The sequence below is a fragment of the Protomyctophum bolini genome (genome assembly GCF_963924005.1).
Source record: "Protomyctophum bolini genome assembly, chromosome: 10".
NCBI lineage: Eukaryota > Metazoa > Chordata > Actinopteri > Myctophiformes > Myctophidae > Protomyctophum > Protomyctophum bolini.
In genome coordinates this window covers 12,934,096-12,946,985 of record NC_137871.1, presented here as the reverse complement: position 1 = coordinate 12,946,985, position 12,890 = coordinate 12,934,096, and the positions used below count along the sequence as shown (strand labels likewise).

General features: G+C 43.4%; 1 protein-coding gene across 1 annotated transcript in view; it reads right to left on the bottom strand.

Annotated features, from left to right (window-relative positions):
* The window catches only part of glra1 (glycine receptor, alpha 1), a 59,242-nt gene that overhangs the window by 9,170 nt on the left and 37,182 nt on the right, over positions 1-12,890 (bottom strand). Inside the window, exon 7 of the mRNA XM_080774817.1 lies at positions 12,390-12,536. Coding sequence (XP_080630943.1) covers positions 12,390-12,536 — 147 coding nt within the window. The remainder of the gene's footprint in view (positions 1-12,389; positions 12,537-12,890) is intronic.

Here is a 12,890-nt window from a genome sequence, read left to right as displayed (position 1 = left end):
CAAGACTATGGAAGATCTGCAAAAATATAAATAGATATAATCCCTTCCATCCATATGCTCATAAAATAAAGCAATAAAAAGAAAAATATCATTATTCATCCACACATTTACATGATACAGCATTTAATTATGACCCCTAATACTCCACCTCATAGCAAATGCATTATATTCACACCATATGCATTATACTGTATCTCACACACACACACACACACACACACACACACACACACACACACACACACACACACACACACACACACACACACAGTTCGGATTGGCTTTCAGGCACTGAGCAAGCCATGTTTCGTGTATCCCCGTCACTTATGGCGTGAGGTGTCAGTATGAATGTATGATGTTGTGATAATTAATGCATCCAGCTTCATCTGGAAACGCATGAGCAGACCAGGGGGTGAGGCACTGAGGCACAAGGCAGGCACACACAAAAAAGAAGAAAAAGAAACCTGCCAGAGTTTTTGTACCCCCCAGAGCTTGGTGCCCTGGGCGGCAGGCCTGTGCGTTAACCGGGGTGCATTTCGTTAGACATACTAACAGTCCGACAGGCATTAGAACGACACCACGCTATGTTGCGTAACAGTGTGCACCATAACATAGCGCCGGTGCCAAAGAGCTGAACAGTGTGGCGTCGGAAGTAAAACTCCCTTATATTCTCCATAGAGAATTGGATTATCAGCCATAATGCTGTAACAATCCAATGTAAACTTACCACAAGGGGCCTGGATGTAAAATGATGCTGAATGCTCCGTGTAAAAGTCTCATTGCAATCAATCTAGTTTTATGAAAATTCTTTAGTGTAGCAGTGATGTCTCAGATTGGTAGAGCTCCCGTTACAATGGGAATGTTATAGTTTCTACTATCCTAAGTCCCGTAGACATGAACGTACAATTGTCTTTGAAAATCACTACAAACAATAAAAAGACAATATAATATAATAGACAATGTTTAAAGTTAAAAAGAAGCAAGCTAAACAATCGTTTTGTCCGAACTCCGAAAGCATTGTGGCTTGCTTAATGGCTTATGCGAGAAGTAGTTCCTTTAATATTGAAACATGTACACAGCCTTGTACCTTAACCTTTTTCCCGTTTTCCAATTATTTTTCAAATCAATGTTTCAAATCAATCAAGAGTTTTATGAATCATGCATGATTCATCAGTATGCTGGTTGGCTTGATTCCAGGCTAAAACTCTTAACATAAGCACTGCGACTATGAAGAAAATGAATGTGATTCCTACTTGTCTACCGTTGGGCACTGGCCTATTTGGAACGATCAGCGATGGTAAATGGTGCATTTATATAGCGCCTGTATCCAAGGCGCTTTACATAGATTGTGCATTGCATTCACCCATTCATACTCCGATGGCAGCGGAAACCATGCAAGGCACCAAACAGCACATCGGGAGCAATTAGGGGTTCAGTGTCTTGCTCAAGGACACTTCGACAGTAACTCTGGAGGAGCCTGGGTTCGAACTGGCAACCTTGCGGTTCCCATCCAGGCACTCTACCCCTGAGCCACCGCCGCCGCGATGCGCGTTGGAAATGCATGCGACACCCAGTTATTACTTGCGCAAGCAGAGCGCTGTACTGCGATCGGCTGGTTACGTACAGTGTTGTCCAATGGGTATGTATGTGTTGGTGTCCTCCACCAGCCATACCCATTGGCCGGAACCAGGGCTGGCCCGGCTCCGGCGAACCGCCCTGCGTCCGAAACGGTGGAGTTACCGTGTGGGCGATCGCCCCGGCGGGGACCCCCTCCCCGTGGGGGTCCCTGGAGCATGCCGTTTCCGGCAAGCCACCCGCGTCCGAAACGGTTGAGAAACCGCTCAAAGAATAAAGACATTGCCCAATGGATTAAAAGTTTAGAAATACAGCCTAATACAAATGTACAATTGGAGTCAGATTCATTTTCATTCCTCTCCTGGGAGAGAGAGAGGTTGCTTCAGGGAGCGTAATATGCCAAAATGAATGGAACGGCACCGTTCTCAGCGGCTTTTATGCAGGTCACAATCGTCACCTTCAGCTCTACTAATGAGGAGTGAAAGGAATAAATAAAACATAAACATAGGTCTGTAATGCATTTTAGTTGGTAATTGAGCACTGTCAAAATGCATTAGCCTAATCCGTTAGGCACTGAGGAACTGTCCATGGTCCTGGAATTGTCACTCACTCACTCCATGCTTTGGAGTTCGTTTGTTTTGTCTTTTTGTTTCCTCTCACCAACGCCGAGGAGCCCGGAGCGACAAATTACATGAACTAACACTATGTTGGTGTGTTTTCTCTGTGGATGACAACTTTCCGTGTTGGCATAATAACGGCATTGTGCCTCAACCTGTCTGCTAGTGCTTTGATTGATAACCTAATTTCATTGTTTCATTTGTTCACATTTCGTGTTTGGTGGTGCATAATTTGACATATTGCATCATTGTGTGCGTGTTGTTATTTGGCCAATCTAGCGGTGTTCAAAAATAAGAGCGAAGCTTTCAAATGCAACCATGCTCATACTTCCTATACACAATGTGTTAATAATATAATAATTTACCTTCTTGACCATACCAGCGGTATTGCATATTTGGTCCTTTTACTATGAGTCACAGTATATGTTTCATTACTGATGACCATTTTGTTAAAATTTTAAATTCCATACAGTGTTGCTACTTGGAACAATTCTGGAAAAAGTGAGGTCATCTAAATGATTATTCAAGGATTAGACTTTAGTATGTCTCCAGGGGTTAAACTGTACCGGAGCAGCTCAGCTCAGCTTCTCCTCCTGGCTGGCTTCTTCTCTTTGACACTAGGCTGCACACACACAATGACAGCTCTTCAACGTGCCGTAAAGAAAACAATAATAAATGAATAAATAGGGCATTTTTAGGTCAGTGTGTGCTGTAGAAACCTGACGCATGCTAACTCGCTGAGCCACAGGGCACCCCCAATGTGTCTTTTTTATTTGACTGCTAAGTACCCAACTCAACAACGTACCCGACTCGCTTCATTCTTTCCATGTTCAGTTAATCAGAAGTGGCCTTTCCCCTGCATTCTGTTTTGGCTCACTCACTGGGGAATTCTGGGGAATTCACTTCTCCCTTGCTTTTTCCTGATTAGTGCAGCAATGGATGTGCATCAGGCGCACTGGTAAACAATTACAGTTATAACCAGCAGCCTGAAATTATGACAGGTTTCGTACTATCTGTGCAAGGTGCCAGAACGTGGCATAATGAAATATGCGGATACAGCCAGTATGCATGAAATTAAAAGCCCTAGTTAATGCACTTTTTATTGTTAATGTTTGTCACTATATCAAAGCAGAGGCTCATAATGCAAACAACCTCGATTTATTAGTTGAGCTTTTGGTAGAAGACCTAGGCTACTTCAGGACATGTCCTGAAGAAGGTCTTGTAGTGAAAGCCGTGGCCTATCGCTCTCGCTGTTTATTTACACTGGCTAATCCCTACTCTCTTATCTCCCCTTGTCTCCCAAAGCTGCAGCACAACCTCCCAGATCAAGGTGTTTAGAGAGACTAGCTTAATGAACAGGGAGAATGAACCCCTGTCACCCGTGCGTGCGTGCGTGCGTGCGTGCGTGTGTGCGTGCGTGCGTGCGTGCGTGCGTGCGTGCGTGCGTGCGTGCGTGCGCAGTGCGCACAGGTGTCAGGGGTTCATTTTCCTTGTTCATTAAGCTAGTCTCTCTCTCTCTCTCTCTCGCACACGCACCCCAAAGGTATCGTGATTAAATGAGATGATTATCAAAACAAACCTGTTTTCTCCACTAATAGTAATAAGGCTCTGCAAGTTGTTAAAATGCCATCTTTCTGCTGAAGGGCAAGTGTTTTCAACTACTCTCACTACCTTTCTGATGTGCTTACACCACCACCACCACTACAACAACTGCGTAGAGCTAGGGACATTGTTCAAAAGGGGCATCTGCCCCATTATGGCATCGGCACTGTATGTTTTTCATGTGTGCAGACTAATTAAATCTGTTTTCTTGGAGACATCTGCATTTCAGTTAGATAGTTAATGCTTAAATTGTGCTTTTCTTTCTTCTTTTTTTGTGTGTAGCTTTTCTGCCTTTTTTAATTAAAGTATCAAGTAAAGATGGACAGGAAAGAGGGAGAGAGAGAAGGGAAGAGACATGCAGCAAAGGTCGTCATGAATGGGACTCGAACATGCACTGTCAGGCCAGAGCCTACATGTATATGTGGCATGCACCTGGACCACGTGACCAGCGGGCACCCTTTTCTTTCTTCTTTTAATGTGAATCACAAAGAAAGCAGGGTTAGAGTTATTGTACTGCCTTAGTACACTTGGTAATAAGTATCCCTTAGCAAAGCTTTCGAATAATTAGAAGATAAAATGTCAGGTATAAAATAGTAGATACATTAAAACGATAAACTCTCAATACTCCCCATCAGTCAGTGTCACGTACCACAGGATTTCAAAGTGGCGCGAGTAACCCCTCTGTACAAAAAAGGAAACAAACTAGAACCTGGCAACTACCGCCCTGTTTCCATCCTTTGTTCCACCTCAAAGGTTATAGAGAGATTAATTCACAAACAAATCAGCTGCTACCTAGACGAGCGTAAACTGCTGTCTGAATTCCAATCTGGCTTCAGAACATCCCACTCCACTGACACATGCCTACTGTCATTAAATGTGAGGTATAGACTCGGGCAAATACTGTGGCATGGTCATGCTGGCCCTCCAAAAGGCGTCCGACGCTGTAAATCACTCAATTCTCCTGGACAAGCTGAAGGCGATCGGTTTTGATAGTGCATCATTGAACTGGATGAAATCCTACCTGGAGGGACGATAACAATAATGGACATCAAAGGAACCCTGTCCTCTTCCCTCCCAGTGAACTGTGGGGTTCCCCAAGGAAGCATTCTAGGGCCGTTACTGTTCCTACTTTATATTAACGACATGAATGCTGCCTGTAACTGCAAATTGTTTCTGTTTGCTGACGACTCAGCACTCCTGATTTCGGGGGAGGACAAAATGCAGGTTGAGGAGGCTGTATTCTTGACAACAAACTGACAGGTGAAAGCATGGCAACAAGGGTAATCAAAAAAGTTAACCAAAGCACAAGATTTCTGGGCAGAATGTCCTCGTTTGTCAACAAAAGTGCTCTCAAGACTCTAATTCAGCTCTACTTTGACTATGCTTGCACCTCTTGGTTCTCAAACATCTCTATGACACTAAAGACCCAGGTACAAACCTCTCAAAACAAACTAATTTGACTACTCCTCGCTCTGGGGCCCATGACCCATCTTGTTGCAACCCATTTTTCATAGTCTAGGGTGTTAAGCAATTGAAATTGGGACTGACATTTAAAATTGTAAATGCAGCTTTGCCCTCTGTACCCGCATACCTGACAAACTACCTAAAACAAGAGACTCTCACAGCCACAATGCAAGAGGAAGTGAGAACAACGATCTGGTACCACCCACTTTCAAAACAAACATGGGCAAATTCTCATTCTACAGCACTGCCACCCAAGTGTGGAATGCCCTGACAAATCCCTGGCGTCCTTTAAAACAGGCCTGAAAATCCACCTTTCAGCATGCCAAAGGGAGAGGAAATGATTACCCCCCCTTAGTCTAGTGACTACCCTCCTTTATGACCCCCTTATTTGTTTCCCAAAATTTGTCATTTTTTTACCTTTTATAGTTGTTATTTTTCATGTCATGATTATGAATTGAATACCCAGGACCTGAATGGAAACAAGACTTTTTCGGTGATCTCTTTGGAAGTGTGTTTGACTGTACTCTGTACTGATTACATTTCTGTTTGACTGTACCCTGTACTGATTACATTTCTGTTTGACTGTACCCTGTACTGATTACATTTCTGTTTGACTGTACCCTGTACTGATTACATTTCTGTTTGACTGTACCCTGTACTGATTACATTTCTGTTTGACTGTACCCTGTACTGATTACATTTCTGTTTGACTGTACCCTGTACTGATTATATTACTGCCAATAAAGTATTCAATCAATCAAAATACAGTCATTTGGGGGTGGAGTAGTGTGTGTGAGGAATTATGTTTTGTGTGTGTTTTAATAATCTCATGTTTCCGCTCGGCTATTTCCATCCTCATGCTGAGAAAGACCTTTAGTAGCTTTCTACCTTGAGGCTTTTTAAAACATGTCATCACTTATTTTAGCACCACGCTGTGATACAGAACTGCACAGCCCCTTCTTGGCCAACGTGATGTAGGCCAATTTATTTTTGATGCATTCAACCAAAAAGGCTGTGTGTCATCTCATTCTGTCCACAATTCTCACCGTCTAGATGCATTTTGATTGATTGAAATGATTTGCAATGCCCTATGCCTATGAGTATAGGCCCCCTAACACACACACACACACACACACACACACACACACACAGGCGAGGGTTGCATTGGCAGGGAATCGGGATGCCCTTTTATATACAATGACAGCAGGAAAATGTTAATCCTCGCCACACTTGTACTTCTAAAGGAGTTCTCTGTTTCACTCTGGAGAGTTGTTGTCTGTTTCTAAAGCGGGGAACGGCTGCCTGCCAGGCCCATCCTTCAAGCATGAATGGCTGCTATTGATCAGGTCCTTTTTGCAGTTGTCCCGCACGCCCACCAGGGGGGGACATCACTCTGTGTCACACCCCGCTCCCCCTCCCCTGCAGCACAACGAGGATGCACTGACTCGGTCCGAGTGCCACTTTCTGCCTCAGCCTTTCTCTGTTGCATCCTCTCTGGCTGTTTCTCTCTCCATTCTCCTCTCCATCTTTGTTCTTTCTTTCTTTCTCTCTCTCTCTCTCTTTCTCTCTCTCTCTCTCTCTCTCTCTCTCTCTCTCTCTCTCTCTCTCTCTCTCTCTCTCTCTCTCTCATATATTCCACCGCTCTCTCGAATGACTGTAGTGTTTATTTCATGGGCTCTCTCTCTCTCTGTCTTTTTTATTTAAGACAAGTCTCTTAAACAAGTAGTACTGCAGGACTATGCACTTTCTCCCTAGCTTCCCCCCCCCTCTCTCTCTCTCTCTCTCTCTCTGGACAATCAGTGTCACTAATGAATCAATAAAGCATCGGGGTGGAAAACACAGAAATCAGCACACCTGGGAATGCTGCTATACTGCTGCAGATTCCCTCCCTGCAACATATAGCCAGTCAGCACTGAACCATCAGAGCAAATGTACTGTACATTATTGGGGAGCCATGGAGCCTGAAGGCCACGCCATCCAGAACAGAGGATGACTGTCTGTACTGTATGTACACACTAAAGGCTTCCCGTGTGTTCATTTAACTCTGACAGTGAACGGTGAAGTGAGTATTTTCTGCCATCTTGCGCTGTCCTCAAAACACACAAAATCACACAAATCTCTATCTCTGGAGTCATATGATCAAGATGTACCACCAGTCAGATCTTTCATATTCCATTTCAATTGGCTACGACTGACTTCCAAATTATGCAGGCCCTTGGATAGGCAACTCGGCCTGGCAGAGCCCTGCGCTCTGAGGGGCGCAATCTTCGGTGGTTACTCTCTCTTCCGTTTAGACGGCGACAATTTCAGACGTTGAAACCGCAAGAAAGTGAAGCCCCCTTTCAGAGTGGAAATCTTTGAAAACGCTCCGCCTCGCGACTTTGACATGTGACACACATGCAATACGGGGAAAACAGCAAAGCGTGTGATCTCAAGACTCACATCATGGCCACGTATGCTATTGCATCGATGTAAGCAAACAACTGTGACAGGACGTAGAACGGAAGTGGTCCTATAAGCATGCATGACTGGTCTATCTGGCAGCACGTCTCACCGCCACCTGACATGCATACCACGTTTTCAATGACTTTGCTGTCTCCGTGTAAACGCAGAATCAAAACGTTGAGGACACAGCGGCATATTCTGGTTTCTGTTCTGATCGGTACCATGTAAACCTGGCCTATGTCTTGTCTTCATTATATTCTGGTTTCTGTTCTGATCGGTACCATGTAAACATGGCCTATGTCTTGTCTTCATTATATTCTGGTTTCTGTTCTGATCGGTACCATGTAAACATGGCCTATGTCTGGTTTCTGTTCTGATCGGTACCATGTAAACATGGCCTATGTCTGGTTTCTATGACTATAATCATGACCTGGAATTTGTCCTCTGGAAGCTCTGAGGACTGTTATTCTCTGTCTTATGTGTGGTTAATTTAATTATTGGTTTGTATCCTACTGTAGTAGTAGTAGTAGTAACAGTTTACAATGTGTATAATTCTGTTCAGTGGAATAGGCAGGCTTTCAATGAAAAGACTATTCATCCCTATACTGAATATACTATGTTGCAAATGCGCTTGCTTTTCAGGTTTCTAGTTATAGCTTGAATATAGTTTAGGACCTTTATTCAACTGAAAAGGCAAAACCCTGAAATACTCAAGTATTACATCTTTGACTTAGCCACAGATTATTGGACTCTTGCCCAACCATTTGCCCATCTCTGTGCGGTCCCTCTTTTTTTTCCCTACATCAACAAACCTCATTACTGCAAATGCAAGAAATGTATTTATTCCTCTTCCCTTCTCTTGGTTGAATTGGGTGAGAAAGGGGGGCTGCAGCAGTGTCTTGGTTTATGGTGTGCAGCCTGGTAGTGACAGTTTCCTCTGCAGTGGGCTGAGTCCTGACTGATGGCCCTCTCAGGGCCCTGCATATGGGCTCTGTGCTGCCGATCACATTAGAGTCATAATTAGAGCAACCGGACGGAGAGGTTAATTCAAAAGACGCTTGAGGACTGAATATCTGGCTCTCTTTCTGTGTCTTTGTGTATATCTCTCGCTCTCTGTTTTCCCTGTTCTTTTTTCATCAGCAACAACTGCTCTTCCTCTTTCATTGCAGCTCTTCCTCTTCTCTCTCTGATGAACCACAATCGAAAACCCCCCACTCCCAAAACCGGTAGAGTCTTACTCAAAGACACGTATGGACATAATGGTTACTGATTACTTGAAACCATGATTACTTTATTTTACAGGATGACCTTTTTTTTTAATCTTGTGTCTCTTTTTTTTGTCAAGTAGGGCTTTGTTATTGCTTGGCTCACTCAGGACAGAATGATATGGTAATGAACTCTTGTATGTATGAGCTAGGTTCCCACAGGGACCCGTCTCGCTAAAATGAATGCTCTTCTAATGAGCTTTGGATGTGGCTTGTATCCCAGTGGCATACACTACATTATAAAGAATTTAAAAAAATATATATAAATATATAACACACACACACACACACACACACACACAAAAACAGAGTGTGGCATTGCGGCTTGTGAGGCATGCCCGAGTGACCTGCTAAAAGAGTGATTTCCTGCGCCAAGTGGCCGATCCAATCACCTTGTGCATCGATGAGCTCGCCGTCTCAGTTAGCAAGCCATGGTGGACAGAATAGTTAATAATTGTTTCCAAATTGCACATACGCAACTGTTGAGTCATTGAGGGAGGCTGAGTGAGATGACATAATGCTAAGCTAGTGGGTCAGGGATGTTTGTTGTAGAGTCACTTGAGTGAAATAAAATGACATAGGTTCTAAGCAAATGGCTAATGTGCTAGCGAATCTGACTATTATGATGGGTGCTAATGCTAATGGGTGGCCCTAATAGAGCATTTTTGTTCCTATGATATAACAGGTGGTAGATGCACTAGAATTGGGTCAATCCTGGTCAACAGTTGGCTGCCTGTGGGAGACAGTGCCTCTCATTCCTTTCCTGTCAGAGCAAGGGATGTTGGAGCTGAGAGAGAGAGGGACAGTCAGGCCACGAGGTACAGTCAGATTCAAGCGAGTGAGAGAGGGTCAGGGCAGTAGCCGTGTTTCCATAAACATACATACAATCATACATGCTTGTCCATTTTAAACCGTGTGCGTGTGTGCTAGATTAAGATTACTGATGACAAAAATCAAGCAATTTGATTGCTTTCGCCCCCCCCGCACTTGTGTGCTGTGTGTATGTTGGTCACGTGTGCATGTCTGCAGATAATCTTGCAAACTACAACACAAATTAGTGTTATTATTGTGCATGCTGCCAATAGGCCACAGAACTCAATCGTGACATTATAACAGTCTGCTTTATGATATGGCCTATAAATCTTGAAACTGCCTTCCTAGATTTATGAGGCAACTTCCCATGTAGGCCACGACCATTTACGGCTATTTTCAAAAGACACCAAAAAGTAGTGCAGTAAACCTGCACTAAGCGCTATGCCAGTGTGAAAAATACACACTTTACTCTATACACGGTGTATGGTGTTACACAAGGTAACCCACAAATAATCCGAAGAACAGGCCAGGATTGAAAAATACTTGATTTGAGATTTCAGCATCTTTCCTCTAGGATTTACGTTAGTAAGGTGATAAGGTGATATTCTGGGCCAGATTGGACTAGTAATGATATGACATTGTTTGGCCTCAATCAGGCTCTCACTGATTTGTCTGTCTGTGTTTGCTGTATGTATTTCCAGAGTCAGTGTTCAGAGTCAGGCTCTCTCTCTCTCTCTCTCTCTCTCTCTCACAGGCAGGTCTTATGCGCTTGATTTAAATACGTTTCAAAGTCCCAGGCTGTTGGGATAAGGAGAGGAATTCATCATCAAAACCACAGTGTGATTTTTCACCCACTCCACCTCCTACCCGTGACACCTGTGTAGACAACCGGGACGCTACAGTGCGAGTACTTCATTCAAATTTGCCCTTAGATACTGTATTTGCAAACCAGAACAATTATTATTTATGAGCACAGAAGGGACAGTGCAGCCTGTGCAGGAACAGTGCTTTAACCGTGCAGTTTTGACCCTGTTTCACAACTCACAACCACCTGTAATGTTTTCATTCCAATATAAAAGAAAACTAGTTTGAAGTAATTCAAACCACCGTCTCCAGCCCGAAACAATCATTACTGTTGGACAGTGTTGTATTCTTTTTCAAGCCCAAAGGCTTGCTAGCCGAGGATTAAGTAGCAACGTTGACCGTAATAATTGTTAATCCTCTATTCATTTTTTGAAGGTATTTGAGCCTTTATTCTGGCCAGGCAGTAACAAAAATCAATAAGGAGACAAAAACATCTATAGGAGTAATAGCCAATACAGAGATACTGTGTGGGCTCTCTCTGCAGTGGGTCGGAACAAATCTCAAAGCCTTTTGTGTTTGCCCATTGAGAGATACAAGCACTGGCATGGATCAATAGCAGCTACGTACACACACTGATCCGCTCATCCCTCTCAAAAAGAGGCGTTCTTTTTATGTAAACAGGGGTCCTTTTTATGTCTTGACAATATGGGACAATATGGAATTGTCTTTTATGTTTTTGTTGATACTAAAGTCTAAATGGTTGAAAGAATCTGATGTCTCTGGTTGAAAGAGACAAGGAGATCACATGTGCTGTGGTCTTTTCTAGTCAGAGCGTGGGTATCCACTACATTTATTCAATGATCAAATCTACCTCATCAAGAGGTGAAACTGGTCTGAATTAAGGTAAAAAGCGTGTGTGTTTGTCCTATAGTATGTTTAGCATGGTGGCTCAGTACTAGCAGCGCTGTCGTACTGTAGATTCAACTGGGACTCATGACCTGTGTGTCCCATGTTATCGCCTCTCTCTAAGTAAGCACTGAAGATCGGAGTAGCTTATTGTCTATCGGTCAAGAACGATGGTGTCTATCCCCTTTTCAATGTAATAAATAATAATAATAATAATAATATTGAATTGCAATTTTATAGAGCTTTTCCAAGTGCTCAAAGCGCTTTACAATAGTTCATTCATTCATACATTGGGAGGTGAAGCAGCGAACAGTCGACGCTATAGCGTCCTCACTTCCCACATTCACACACCAATGGTGGCAAGCTCACATCGACCGACTCATTGGAGGCAATGTAGGGTTCAGTGTCTTGCCCAAGGACACTTTGATGTAGACAGGACTGGAGGAGCCGGGATTGAAACCAACCCAGGGATCATTGGACGACCTGCTCTACCTCCTGAGAGATGGATTTCTGAGGTGGAGGGGAGCACAACACCTACCATCAGTTCCCAGTACTTGGCACACAACTTACCCAAACCTTGCTACTCATACATTGAGTTTGTGGTGCCGACCGGGACACCATCTCCTCTCCCTATCCTGTCATGTGCGAGCTTAGCCATTTATTTTCCTTTTACATGAACACATCCCTGGCGCCACTCTGCTGTACTGACCACACGGTGTTGCACGCTGGAAATTGCAGATCTACAAACTCATAATGCTTGTAGGACGTAGCTAGATATATATTTCCACGCAACTAAGTATGAATCAAGCTTTAAAAGTAACCCACTGAAGAACCAAGCAGATGTTAAACAGAATAAGACCCCAACACACTCCAAAGGAACGTGTAGTAGAGTATTTACCTTCATGTGTCGTCGTCTCCTTCTGAAGCGAAGTAGCTCCTTGTGTTGACGGGCGATGAAGTTCACAGCGGCGTACTCCAGCAGGGCAGAGAATACAAACAGCAGACACACAGCCATCCAAATGTCAATGGCCTTCACATAAGACACCTGGGGGTTGAAGAGGAGGCACGGAGTTGTTAGATAAAATTATGCCAATATTGCTGTTATAATTCTTCAAGAATATGTAAAATAGAAAAAATCTTCAAGAATTAAGAGGGGGTTTTCACCAGCAGCGAAATGTTAGTGGGATGTGTTTGGCTCAGATTGTGCTTACACAACAATAAAATATACCTACAAGATATTGATGATGATGATAATAATAATTGACACAACTCTTGTCTTGTGGCATTTAGACTTTTTCAAGTGTAGGGTGTGTACCAGTCATCAGTGTATAATTGGTTAATTCATTCATTTCTAAAATGCCCAAGCTAAAAAAACTTGGCTGACTACTGTAACTGACTA